This window comes from Ambystoma mexicanum, chromosome 9 (assembly GCF_040938575.1).
Source record: "Ambystoma mexicanum isolate Mex_15411 chromosome 9, UKY_AmexF1_1, whole genome shotgun sequence".
Lineage (NCBI taxonomy): Eukaryota > Metazoa > Chordata > Amphibia > Caudata > Ambystomatidae > Ambystoma > Ambystoma mexicanum.
Genome location: NC_090931.1, coordinates 50213723 through 50228212, shown reverse-complemented (window position 1 = coordinate 50228212; position 14490 = coordinate 50213723). Strand labels below are relative to the sequence as shown.

General features: G+C 48.8%; 1 protein-coding gene across 1 annotated transcript in view; it reads right to left on the bottom strand.

Annotated features, from left to right (window-relative positions):
- The window catches only part of LOC138487640 (otoancorin-like), a 245406-nt gene that overhangs the window by 78502 nt on the left and 152414 nt on the right, over positions 1-14490 (bottom strand). The window contains exons 12-15 of the mRNA XM_069614128.1: positions 11725-11783; positions 5621-5726; positions 3408-3520; positions 2596-2734 (exon numbers count right to left, since the gene is read on the bottom strand). Coding sequence (XP_069470229.1) covers positions 2596-2734; positions 3408-3520; positions 5621-5726; positions 11725-11783 — 417 coding nt within the window. The remainder of the gene's footprint in view (positions 1-2595; positions 2735-3407; positions 3521-5620; positions 5727-11724; positions 11784-14490) is intronic.

Here is a 14490-nt window from a genome sequence, read left to right as displayed (position 1 = left end):
AATGGTTTTCTCCCCCACATGCAGAGCAGATTTGACCCATGGCAGGGCACGTGCCTTCATGTGGGTATTCATGCCCGCATCAATAGCAAAATGGGTCTGTGTTCCCTTTAGGGGTGTTTTCCAGTTTATGTAGACTCTCATGTTTCCCATGGGTGATGGTGATGCCATCCAGCCCTTCCACCTGTGCTGTTAGAGCTGCCTCTGATCGTGCTAGGCGTAGAATCTCTTCCAGACTACGTGGTTTTTGCAATAGTCTTTTCCTGAAGTCACCACTTTCACATCCTACTATTATTTGTGAGCAAAGTGCTTCCTCATTGGAATATTTGTTGAAATCACAGTGTTTCATTTTTACTCTCAGTCTCATCACGAACGCGTCCATTGTTTCACCTTTTACTTGTTTCGTGGTGTGAAAAATGTGCCGTTCATAGTCCACATTGGTGTGTGGTGTGAAATAATCAGTGAGAGCAGTTTTTAAGCTGGTATAGGTGTCTATGGTATCTTCAGGCATTTCATCTAGAATGTCTCTTACGTTAGATCCTATGGCATGAGTGAGCAGACTATGTTTCCTTTCATCTTCAAGAGGGCCCAGTGCTTTAAGGCAAACTTCAAAATACCTGAACCATTTCTTCCACCTGGACCCTAGCGTGCTGGAGTCACTGAGATCAAAATTGGGGGCAGTTGTGAGATCAGGCTGTCCGTCATTTTTGAGCTAGTTACCCGGACAGGTGTTATTTGTACGGTAAGTGACTCCTCTGAGGAGTCATCCAGCATGACACAGTTATTGTTTGTCGCAGTGCGGCTGGTCAAAAGAGATGCAGGGAGCCGGCGCTCTCTTCCCACATGAAATTTCCGTTATGATGAGAGACGAAATGGGAGAAATGAAAAGAGAAAACGAAGAAAGGAAAGTTTTCAATCCCGTGGGGAGCCGATGTGCTCCACCCACATGCGTTGCCGCCGGTAGCGGGATTCCGTTTTATATGTGGGGAGCCGATACGCTCCACCCACTTAGGCCACGGCTTACTTGGCGGGAAAATGTGGTGTGGAGCCAAGCACTCCACTCCCGTGCATCCGCCTCTGGCGAGTGATCTGGGGGAAAATGACAGCCTACCTTCACGTGGGGAGCTGACGTGCTCCACCCACCGCTGTCTCCCTTCCCAGTCGTGGGCAGCTTCCTTCTACCCCGGGCCCACGCCGCTGGTGGGATGACCCGCCCCTACGGCAGGGAGCCGACGCGCTCCACCTGCCGGGCGTTTATTGTCGTCGCAGGGAGCCGACGCGCTCCACCTGCCGGGCGTTTGTTGCCGTCGCAGGGAGCCGACACGCTCCACCTGCCGGGTGTTTGTTGCCGTCGCAGGGAGCCGACACGCTCCACCTGCCGGTTGTTTGTTGCCGTTGGCGGGTACGTGCAGTACCCTGCCCGGAATCCTACCAAGGATTGTGGCTGGCGGGGAGTTTTCTCACTCCCACCCGCCTTACCTTCACCGTCGCGTCTTGGTAGGGCCGCAGCCTGCTGCTCCGTCTGCACTCGATGTCTCCGAGCGCGAGGTGCTGGGACTTGCGTGGCTGTGCTGGCGGTGGTTCTTCCGTCTCGTCGCCAATGTAAAGAGGTGGATCGGTCTCCCGCAAGCTTAGGCACTCACATTTAAGGGCTTCTCGCAATAAATGGACAGACACTAATGCGGTGCGATCAACACGTCTTTATTTCAACACAGCTATCCAGGAACTGCCTGAATACTCGTACTTCCCGTCCCTCCCCTTCCCGTTGCCCCGTGTCCCTTCCCACGTGACAAGGGAATGAATGACAACATCACAATGCGCATAATGACACCCTGTGTCTTCTCACCTTCGTGGTGGGGGCGGGGGGTGGTCAGTCACTACTGCATTAGTGCTTTAATAAAAGGAAGCCACAGGGTGGGAGGATGTGGCCTGGTGTTACCAAGGCTTCCAGAGCATGATTGATGGCAACAGAAACTCCAGCTAGCTGAGTGGGAGCTCAAGCATTGGTTTGCAAAACCTTTCTTAGAACAGGACATGATAAAAAAAATAAGGTTCTGAACAGGATAATGAGAACATTCTTCAAAGGGCGTCACGAGGCTGTAGGGAGAACCAAAGAAATGTTGGGGTGCAAAGTCTCCAGAAGGACTTGGTTGTTGATGTGTCACCATCATAGCAGAGGGCAAACCCGCATGAACCTGTCAATTTCAGAAAGTGACAAGTAATGAGGGATGGGGGTCAGGAAAGTCTCACTGCAGAAGAGGTAGCAGCATGGCCAAGAGCGTGAAGAATGAATGCAATGACCAAGATATGCATCAAATCCATGACCTCTCTGCAGCACAGAGTCAATCCCTGCCCGGTAAGGCGGGTTCTAAGGGCCACCCTATGAAGCTGGAAGGCATCATTTGAAATATCCCATGAAAGAAGTACTTCATAGATCCACCACTTGGAACACGAGCCGGCCAGAAGTTTCATGGCAAGTTCAGGCTGCTTTGGAGACCAGACTTAGCCCTTTTTTTGCTAGCACAGGGAAAGGAAACATTGGATTACCATTGGATTATCCGCTTTGAACATCACACGCCAGGCTTCCATCATACTCACCAGACAACTCTTGATATAGTTGAGTAGTTCTGCGCGCTGTGGAGAGCTGCGCCCCCGAAGCTTGATGTCTGCCTGTCCGAGGAGCACTAGAACACTGGGGCAAAGGGAAGCTGGGACTGTCTTCAAGTCCTTGAAGGATCTGGCCAATCAGAGCACAGGGGTGAAACAATATGAAGGCGAGCGCATCCATGATTCATTGGCTAACAGAGAACACAGTGTATAGGAGGGAACGTGTTGCAGACATTGGAGCAGCTAATAGCGTAGTGGAAGACTCATGCCCAGAGACAATGAGCCTAGGGGTGTGTCCTAATCCACTCCCCCCTCCCTCCCATGTGACAGAGTGCAACGCTGTAGGAAGCAGTGTGCATACAGGCACGCATACGCGCGCACGCACACACACACACACACACACATGCAGAATACAAGCTCCATGACCATAGGGAGAGGGCTGCATACAAGCAAGATGGGGATCAATATTCGGGACCATTGACGTCACTGTGCAGACAAGCCCATTGAGACTAGATGGCAGTGTATGATATGTTATGATATGGCATTTAAAACGCACCTGTACACAAGTGTTTCAAGGCGTGACACAATTACCACTAGGAGCAGTGCACACACAAGACCCATCAGAAACAATGATCACACTACACTCAAAGAGAGAAGTGAACATACAACGATTATGTAACACAGTGTACACACCAGAGCATGGGCAGCAGTGCGCAGCACACTCCAGCACCCCGGGGACCAGGAGTGGTCCCAGTACTTGGTCTACACACAGCAGAGATAGGACTTTACATCTAAGCACTTACGGCAGATAGAGGAGGTAGGAGGCCGGAATCTTGTTGAGTTCGCTCAGGGTCAGGGAGCTGAAGTCCCCCTTTACGTTTGTCAGCTTGAAGTACTGCCTGGCTGCACATGTGAGCTGCAGAAAGAGAGGGAGTTTATCAGCATCAGTTCCAAACGGATAACTTCTTCTACAGCTCTAAATACAGCTCAGCTTTCTTAATAGCGCGTTTGGATCACTGGGGAGAAGGCTTCTTGGCGTAGAGCGTAGAGTGCATGAGGTCTTAGAGCGGGAAAGCAGTGAGGTTGGCGTCTATGAGTCTAAATACTGCATTGTGATACCTTTGGTGCCTGTCTAGAACTCCACACTTTATAATCAGGAGATCAACAAATGTGGTGACAAAGAATCCAGAACCCAGGAGGGTGTAATACTAGAGAATGGTCAACATGGAATGATTTACTCTAGAACCAAAAGGGCTAAATGACTCGAGCAGGGGTTTGCAACCTGCGGCTCTCCAGATGTTTTGGACTACGACTCCCATGATCCCTCAACATTGACTATTCTAGCAAGGGCAGATGGTAGTTTCAGCACAAAATGTCGAGGCAGCCTCGACTACAGAATGCTCAGCTTGGTATCAGTATTGCTTAGGCCATGCTAGTGGAGAAAGTTCGGGGGGAGGGATATCAGTAAAGTCTAAAAGACTCCCCCGTCCACCTCAATCAGGAGTATAAGTTAATCCATGGTTGTCACCTTCTCGCCATAAGGTTACAACACAGAGGAGTCCACAGCTGGAGTGTGTGAACATCTTGCTATGAGTTTACACTGTAGAGGGGTCCATAGCTGGAGTGTGTGACCACCTGTCCACAAGGGTACAGTGTAGAGGAGTCCACAGCTGGATCGTGTGAGCATCTGGCCATAAGGGTACAGATGGACTGTGTGAGCATCTGGCCATAAGGGTATGGTGTAGAGGAGTACACAGTTGGGGTGTGTGACCACCTGTCCACAAGGGTACAGCTGGAGTATGTGAACATCTTGCTATACGTTTAAACTGTAGAGGGGTCCACAGCTGGAGTGTGTGAGCATCTGTGCACAATGGTACAGTGTAGAGGAGCCCACAGCTGGAGTGTGTGAGCATCTGTGCACAATGGTACAGTGTAGAGGAGCCCACAGCTGGAGTGTGTGAGTATCTGTGCACAATGGTGTAGTGTGGAGGAGTCCACAGCTGGCCTGTGTGAGCATATGTCCACAATGGAATAGTGTGGAGGAGTCCACAGCTGGAGTGTGTGAAAATCTTGCTATAAGTTTACACTGTAGAGGGGTCCACAGCTGGAGTGTGTGAGCATTTGTGCACAATGGTACAGTGTGGAGCAGTCCACAGCTGGCCTGTGTGAGCATCTGTCCACAATGGTACAGTGTGGAGGACGTTGACGCTTGGTGTCAGCGAGCGTTGGACTCAATATGGCGACATACTGGAAATGGTCAATTCACAGCCCTTTATTTTGATACCTAAGTATGATACAGTCTGGGAGTTGGGGGGGGGGGGCACTAATGAAGGTGTCACGCTAGATGGAGGTCAGCGTGGTGCCAGAGAGAGTTAGGTTCATCTCCCCTGGCACAGCATGGTGGTAGCCAGGTTGCTCTTACTGGTTGGCACTGGGATGCAGGCGAGGGCTTACATAATTATCCGTATTTAGACACCTATAGTTCTGCAGTGTGGCAAGTGCTCATCTTGATATCAGTAGGGGTGGCATTCATTTGTCTTGCACGGGGATTTTGGTTATTGTCAATGGTTATAAAGTCATTGAGGGCACTGTAGTGGGAGGTCTAGCACAAGGCATGATGGGAAAGTCACACTTCTAATGGTTATAAAGTCCTTGAGGGCACTGTAGTGGGAGGTCTAGCACAGGGCATGATGGGAAAGTCACACTTCTATCTCTTTACATGGCAGTTCATGTTTACAAGCTAATTGTCCAGTGTTGTGCCCTTTTATAACCATCTCACTTGACCACTATTCAATCTGCTACATTAATCCTTATTGGGTGGTGAGTGCTCACAGGAAACGTTTCTGTTGAGATCCGTCTTGCACAATTAAAGCAGGAAAGAGAATCTCAGGGCAGGTTGTGTAATTTTCCCTGCGCCTTTGAGTAGAAGTTCCATCCTGCATGTTGGTTTCAACTTGCCACCAGTTGACCTCTTCATTAAAGCCATCTTGCCACGTGGAACTGCGTGACCACTTACCTGAAAAGGGGAGGTGAAGGTGCTGTTCCCCAGAGCTCTGAGTGCTTCAACATTCAGCAGAGAGATGTCTGCGCAGGTGAGACCCCTCACACCTGACTTCAGTTCACTAGAAAAAGAAGACACAAGAAATCAAGACAGAGGCACCTTACATGCACCAGGGATCAAACGGATGAGGCGATCTCTCTCTTAATGCTCGCCGTGTCACCTTACATGCTCTGGGGATCAAACTGACGAGGATATCTCTCTCCTAATGCACGCCATGTCACCTTACATGCACCGGGGATCAAACTGAAGAGGAGATCTCTCTCTTAATGCTCGCCGTGTCACCTTACATGCACTGGGGATCAAACTGACGAGGATATCTCTCTCCTAATGCACGCCATGTCACCTTACATGCACCGGGGATCAAACTGATGAGGATATCTCTCTCCTAATGCTCGCCATGTCACCTTACATGCACCGGGGATCAAACTGATGAGGAGATCTCTCTCTTAATGCTCGCCGTGTCACCTTACATGCACCGGGGATCAAACTGATGAGGATATCTCTCTCCTAATGCTCGCCGTGTCACCTTACATGCACCGGGGATCAAACTGACGAGGCGATCTCTCTCCTAATGCTCGCCATGTCACCTTACATACATCAGGGATCAAACTGATGAGGAGATCTCTCGCCTAATGCTTGCTGTGCCATCTTACATAAATCAGGGATCAAACTGACGAGGCGCTCTCTCTCTTAATGCTCGCCGTGTCACCTTACATGCACCGGGGATCAAACTGACGAGGTGATCTCTCTCTTAATGCTCGCCGTGTCGCCTTACATGCACCGGGGATCAAACTGACGAGGCGATCTCCCTCTTAATGCTCGCTGTTCACCTTACATGCACCAGGGATCAAACTGACGAGGCGGTCTCTCTCTTAATGCTCGCCGTGTCACCTTACATGCACCGGGGATTGATCTGATGAGGATATCTCTCTCCTAATGCTCGCCATGTCACCTTACATACATCAGGGATCAAACTGATGAGGAGATCTCTCACCTAATGCTTGCTGTGCCATCTTACATAAATCAGGGATCAAACTGACGAGGCGATCTCTCTCTGAATGCCCGCCGTGTCACCTTACATGCACCGGGGATCAAACTGACGAGGCGATCTCTCTCTTAATGCTCGCTGTGTCACCTTACATGCACCAGGGATCAAACTGACGAGGCGATCTCTCTCTTAATGCTCACCATGTCACCTTACATGCACCGGGGATCAAACGGATGAGGCGATCTCTATCTTAATGCTCACCATGTCACCTTACATGCACCGGGGATCAAACTGATGAGGCGATCTCTCTCCTAATGCACGCCGTGTCACCTTACATGCACCGGGGATCAAACTGACGAGGCGATCTCTCTCTTAATGCTCGCTGTGTCACCTTACATGCACCGGGGATCAAACTGACGAGGAGATCTCTCTCTTAATGCTCGCCGTGTCACCTTACATGCACTGGGGATCAAACTGATGAGGATATCTCTCTCCTAATGCTCGCCATGTCACCTTACATGCACCGGGGATCAAACTGATGAGGATATCTCTCTCCTAATGCTCGCCATGTCACCTTACATACATCAGGGATCAAACTGATGAGGAGATCTCTCGCCTAATGCTTGCTGTGCCATCTTACATAAATCAGGGATCAAACTGACGAGGCGATCTCTCTCTTAATGCTCGCCGTGTCACCTTACATGCACCGGGGATCAAACTGATGAGGCGATCTCTCTCTTAATGCTCGCTGTGTCACCTTACATACATCAGGGATCAAACTGATGAGGAGATCTCTCGCCTAATGCTCGTCGTGTCACCTTACATGCACCGGGGATCAAACTGACGAGGCGATCTCTCTCTTAATGCTCGCTGTGTCACCTTACATGCACCAGGGATCAAACTGACGAGGCGATCTCTCTCTTAATGCTCACCATGTCACCTTACATGCACCGGGGATCAAACTGACGAGGCGATCTCTCTCTTAATGCTTGCTGTGTCACCTTACATGCACCAGGGATCAAACTGACGAGGCGATCTCTCTCTTAATGCTCACCATGTCACCTTACATGCACCGGGGATCAAACTGACAAGGCGATCTCTCTCTTAATGCTCGCCATGTCACCTTACATGCACCAGGGATCAAACTGACGAGGCAATCTCTCTCTTAATGCTCGCCGTGTCACCTTACATGCACCGGGGATCAAACTGACGAGGCGATCTCTATCTTAATGCTCGCCGTGTCACCTTACATACATCAGGGATCAAACTGATGAGGAGATCTCTCGCCTAATGCTTGCTGTGCCATCTTACATAATCAGGGATCAAACTGACGAGGCGATCTCTCTCTTAATGCTCGCCGTGTCACCTTACATGCACCGGGGATCAAACTAACGAGGCGATCTCTCTCTTAATGCTCGCCGTGTCACCTTACATACATCAGGGATCAAACTGACGAGGCGATCTCTCTCTTAATGCTCGCTGTGTCACCTTACATGCACCAGGGATCAAACTGACGAGGCGATCTTTCTCTTAATGCTCACCATGTTACCTTACATGCACCGGGGATCAAACTGACGAGGCGATCTCTCTCTTAATGCTCGCCATGTCACCTTACAAGTACCAGGGATCAAACTGACGAGGCGATCTCTCTCTTAATGCTCGCCGTGTCACCTTACATGCACCGGGGATCAAACTGACGAGGCAATCTCTATCTTAATGCTCGCCATGTCACCTTACATGCACCGGGGATCAAACTGACGAGGCGATCTCTCTCTTAATGCTCGCCATGTCACCTTACATGCACCGGGGATCAAACTGAAGAGGAGATCTCTCTCTTAATGCTCGCCGTGTCACCTTACATGCACCGGGGATCAAACTGATGAGGCGATCTCTCTCTTAATGCTCGCCGTGTCACCTTACATGCACCAGGGATCAAACTGACGAGGCGATCTCTCTCTTAATGCTCGCCGTGTCACCTTACATACATCAGGGATCAAACTGATGAGGAGATCTCTCGCCTAATGCTTGCTGTGCCATCTTACATAATCAGGGATCAAACTGACGAGGCGATCTCTCTCTTAATGCTCGCCGTGTTACCTTACATGCACCGGGGATCAAACTGACGAGGCGATCTGTCTCTTAATGCTCGCCGTGCCACCTTTCATACATCAGGGATCAAACTGATGAGGAGGTATATGATATGGTATGATATGATATTTTATTTCTATCGCGCTCGTACACAAGTGCTTCAGAGTGCAACGAGGCAAGGGAGGGGAAACAGGGTAGAACAACAATGACCTTTCTGGGCCCAGTGACATTGAGAACGTGCAAGTGCATGGGAAAGGGAAAGGGGAAAAGGTGCATGGAAAGGGGAAGAGTGGAAAGTGCGGAGCAGAGGAGAACAGAATAAATAATAATAAATAAAAGAAAAAACAAATAAATAAATAAATAGCTAATGGAGGCAATAAACAGTGGTAGTGCAGTCAGCAAGTGGCAAGTGCTGTGTTTACGGCAGCAGACTGGGTAAGTCTGATAAGTGCAGAAAGAGAAGAAAATGTGGGTGGGACACTGTATGGGTACAGATGCAATCCCTGGTGCAAGGGGTGGCCAGGAGGCAGTGCAGGTGGGTGTCAGGGTGAGCAGGTACCTGGGCACAGGGGACAGAGGGAGGCAAGGTGCACAGTGCCAAGAGAGTGCAGATCAACAGGGGAGAGGGGGGCTAAGGTAGAAGAAAGAGGAAGGTCTTGAGGTGCTTCCCGAACCAGAGATGGTTCTCCTCACGTTTTAGAGTGGCAAGGAGGCTGTTCCATAGGGAGGCCCCAGCCAAAGACAGAGATCTACCCCCAGCTTGTTTCTTTGACAAGCGACTGACCCAGAGGGAGTTAGAGGTAGAGGAGAGAAGAGCTCGAGAGGGGAGGTATTTACGGTGGGATAGCTGAAGGCATTCTTGTGGACAATGCATATGATTTTGAATTTAATCCTTGCATCCACTGGGAGCCAATGGAGAGATTTCAGAGCTAGAGAGATACGATCCCAGGGCTTGAGGCCTCTCTCCTAATGCTCGCTGTGCCAATTTACATACATTAGGGATCAAACTGATGAGGAGATCTCTCTCCTAATGCTCACTGTGCCACTTTACATACATTAGGGATCAAACTGATGAGGAGTTCTCTCCTAACGCTTTCCACGCCCCTTTACATACATCAGGGATCGATCTGACAAGGAGATCTCTAATGCTCGACATGCCACTTTACATATATCAGGGATTGATCCGACAATGAGATCTCTCCTAATGCTCGTTCTGCCACCTTACACACATCAGGGATCAATCAGACGAAGAAATATCTCTCCTAATGCTTGCTCTGCCACCTTACATACATCAGGGATCAATCAGACAAGGAGATCTCTCTCCTAATGCTCGCCCCACCACCTTACATACATCAGGGATCAAACTGATGAGGAGATCTCTCTCCTAACGCTCGCGATGTCACCTTACATGCATCAGGGATCAAACTGATGAGGAGATCTCTCCTAATTCTCGATGTGCCACCTTACATGCATCAGGGATCGATCTGACGTGGAGATCTCTCTCCTAACACTCACCAGTTCACCTTATATGCATCAGGGATCAATCTGACATGGAGATTTCTCTCCTAACACTCACCAGTTCACCTTACATACACCGGGGATTGAGTCACCAGGAAGGTGTTGTCCCTAACGTTCCCTCTGCCACCCTACACACACCAGGGATTGAGTCGCCAAGAAGGTGTTTCCCCTAACACTCACTGTACCACCTTAGATAAACCAGGGATTGAGTCGCCAAGAAGGTGTTTCCCCTAACGCTCGCTATGCCACCTTACACACAATAGGGATCGACCTGCTGAGGAGATCTCTCTCCCAACACTCACCAGAACTGACCAACTCTTGGAAAACTAAACAATTATCCATCAGAGATTGGACAGCATTATTTATACCAGGGGTTTACAACCTGCTTCTAGCTGAATCTTTTGACATACGACCCGCAAGATCCCATGCCATTGACTATGCTGGCTAGGAATGATAGGGAGTTGTAGTCCAAAACATTTGGAGAGCTAACGAATTCTGATCCCTGCTAAATGCTCACCGAATAGGACTGACTTTGGCCCGTTCTAGATGTTCCTGAGGACTGGAATCTGAAAAATTCCATTTTGTCTAGAAAATGTACTGTCCTGGGAGCAAATCCCCATACGATTAATCAGATCCAACCAATAAGGTGAACTGCACGGTATCCAGTGACTCGACCGAAAACATTTTTTTTTTAGGTATTTTTTACCGAAACATTTTTACTGAAAAAATAACAAATTTAAAAAATATACATATATGGGGAGGGGATAACGGGCTAAAACAGGTGGGGAGTGGCTTGGGGGTGTAGAAATATGGGGAAACGTGGGGTTGCGGGTGAGCTCGTCCAAATAAAAAATAAAATACAAAATTCAGTATTTTTTCGGTAAAAATGTCTCATTAAAAAAAACGTTTTCAGTAAAATCACAAAGAGCCCTCCCCAGTTCTCACTTCTCCCCATTGGTCAGTTCCTCGCTCTTATATCCTTTCCACCCATTGGCCACTTCCTCCACTGCACCGCTACCTCGTATTTCCAGTGTTGGGCCTAATGTCCGGCTTCACTTATCCCACAGTGTGGAACACCCACTCTCAAAGAGGAATGAGAAAAGTTTACAATTGTGAATTCTTTTTGTTAGATTTTGAATAAGGCGAGTAGGAGGGTCTTTTATACTGTCAGGGATATTTGCTTAACATGTTTGCTTTCTCTGCTGTACGCTTGTTTCAAAGTCTAACAAACTTTCTTTTGCATGGCAACACATCTGGAGGGAAAGTGTTGTGGAGGGGTTTGAAGAAGAAACACTGGAAGAAATTGCATGAAAAGGTCAGAGAAACATACAGGGGGGAGGCGGAAGGAAGAGGCGAGAGGGTAATAGTTAGGATTAGAATAAAAGAGACTACAGAGCGAGCAAATCAAAGAGAGTCCATGTTAAAGACATTACACGTTTGCACCCCTAACTAACCCCTGACTCACCTGATTGCCTTTCCGCTATTCAGTGTTTCGAGTTTCACTTTCTTCATCAAGGCAATGACCTGAAATGATTGGGTCAGTTCATGGATTAACACACAGGACTCATTAAAAGACATTGACATAATATTTAGTTCCATTCTCTTCCCCTGGACAGCCACTAAGGTTTGGGAATCCCTCATCTTGCAGCCCCACACCTGGGAGAGCTCAGCTTCTGGAAGTCGTTCAGCATTCCCCCCTCCCCCGCCGCTTCATCAGGAGACACCCAGACTCTCTGGAAGGCAGTGTCAGGATAAAGCAGTGTATGAAATACTGCTGTTTTATAAGATATTGCATTGATCTCAGATAGAGAAAACATGCATTTACTGTAATGGCTGCCTACCCATGGTGCTTAGCTCTGTGGCTCTGAGCTGGAGATGGGCTTCCGGGGATGGGAACTGGGTGGTGCTGTAACAGCTGTGGCTTCTCAATTGCAATTGCCTACTAACCTCGCACATTACACCACAGAACTGTCTTTCGCTTGCAGTTTTTTTTTTTATAAAACAAACATAAACTTGATGGTGGACTAAAATGTGATTACAGATTAAGATGCGTGGTACCCTTCCCAAAGAACGGGCTGTTTAAACTATGTTCCTCCTAAGTAGAAGGACTCTCACATGTGTGTCTCATTTTAGAAGACGTAGGGTTTCATGGTAAGTTAAACGTCTAATCCAGACATGGAGCCCTTTCCCTGTGTGCCTAGAGAGACGCAACTTCACCACTCTGACGATGCCCAACAAGTTGGAAACAAGTGTCTGGGGTTGCTGTTGGTGCTCGTGTTCAAAAGAGAATTATTGTGGTGCTGGACTGCCCTTGTGGGTGGGACTGAACTGTTCTGCAAATGGGCATTTCTCTTCTGTTAAAGTACAGTGGCCTAAAGCTACAGAGCACCCCTGACCCCAGTGGACACCTTCCCACAGAACAGGCAATTTAAACTCTACCCATCCTCAGTAGAAGGGCTCACATTTCTGTCTAATAATATTGATGGTGTTTGCTAAACATGACCCAATGCTCCAATCACAAGGAGGTCAAACGCAGCCCAAATGATGTTCCCAAATGAGAGCGGCGGCGTGCCCATGTGGCTGCGGCACCCTTGACAGCTGTTCTCTCATTTCTTCCTACTCCCTGTCAGGTTGCATCAATGAGAGTCTCTCTGTTCTTCCTGCAGCCCGGCTGCAGCCTTGAGAGCTGTCCCCTCTGCTCTTCCTCCCCACCAGCCCAGCTGCAGCCTTGAGAGCTGTCCTCTCTGCTCTTCCTCCCCACCAGCCCAGCTGCAGCCTTGAGAGCTGTCCTCTCTGCTCTTCCTCCCCACCAGCCCAGCTGCAGCCTTGAGAGCTGTCCTCTCTGCTCTTCCTCCAGCCCAGCTGCAGCCTTGAGAGCTGTCCCCTCTGCTCTTCCTCCAGCCCGGCTGCAGCCTTGAGAGCTGTCCCCTCTGCTCTTCCTCCAGCCCGGCTGCAGCCTTGAGAGCTGTTCCCTCTGCTCTTCCTCCAGCCCAGCTGCAGCCTTGAGAGCTGTCCCCTCTGCTCTTCCGATCCCCACCAGCCCAGCTGCAAGTAAGAAGGCAAATCGTTCTACGTACTCATCGAAGGTCCAGCGCGCGCCAGATTCTTTACCACCCCTGTTTTTCTAACTAGTGACGCATTTCCTCTTTTCACACCTTGCACTGGATTGCGGCATGGCGGATTGTCCCCTTTCCCTTCTCCTCGTCAGCTAATTGACCATCTCTTAAAGACAGACTTCCCAACCCATGCTCTATCTCTCCAGGCTCCATGTCCTTGCCCGGGAAGATCTCATGTGCATGGATTTACTGATAGAGTCCTTTGCGGCTTCTGTGCAGTCATCTTCTCTGCCCTTCATTTCCACAAGTGCCACTTATCCCCTCGCACACTTAAAGGGAGTCTTTAATGGATCATTATGTAAATGGTCCATTTCTTTGTGACCTCCCAACCCTCATTTTCCATTTTACACCGACCTTCAAATGGAGTCAATGCTCTGATACATGTCCTCATTAAAATGTCCCTCTTGCTCCGAGCTCTGTTGCTGGCTCTTCTTTTCATCATCTGCTCCCTGAAATCTAATGATCTGATTTTTATCATATTTAGCTGTGATGACTCAGTTGACACTGCAAATTATAATTATTCTTCGAAATTACATTTATTTAATATTATGTTTCCTGTAAAATTACAGAATGTTCAAGTTGTCTTCGGACTAAAAACCACTAGCAGCACACTGCTCCACACTCCTACCCAGTGCTATACATGTGCTACACTGAGCTGCCAGTGCACTGCAGTGCAGTGATGCCATGCACACGCACACCCCATCACACAGCTTCAATGTGTGGTAGAAACCGATACTCATTGGCAGTTCGATTTTTCCACTGAGGAAAATCGTATCTGGTGGCCCAGTGGCTCTCGGGCAGGGGGCCAAAATCAGCTCTCTAACAAGGTTTTTAAAGAGTCTCCAGAAATATGGGCGAGTATTGTATACATGGATTTCTCCAGTATTATTTTGAAACACATTACGCCAAGGACCTGGAAGACTGCATATATGATCCCAATTTTTAGAAAGGGCAATAAACTATCGTCTCATAACACTACTTGATGCAAACAGCAAGATTTCTGCTGCTATCGTACTGCACAAATTGGAGGAACGGGTGAATGAACTGGGAATTTGAAACAGATATCAAACCAATTTTTGAAGGAATATGGGGACTGATTGTACTGGGTTGGGGAA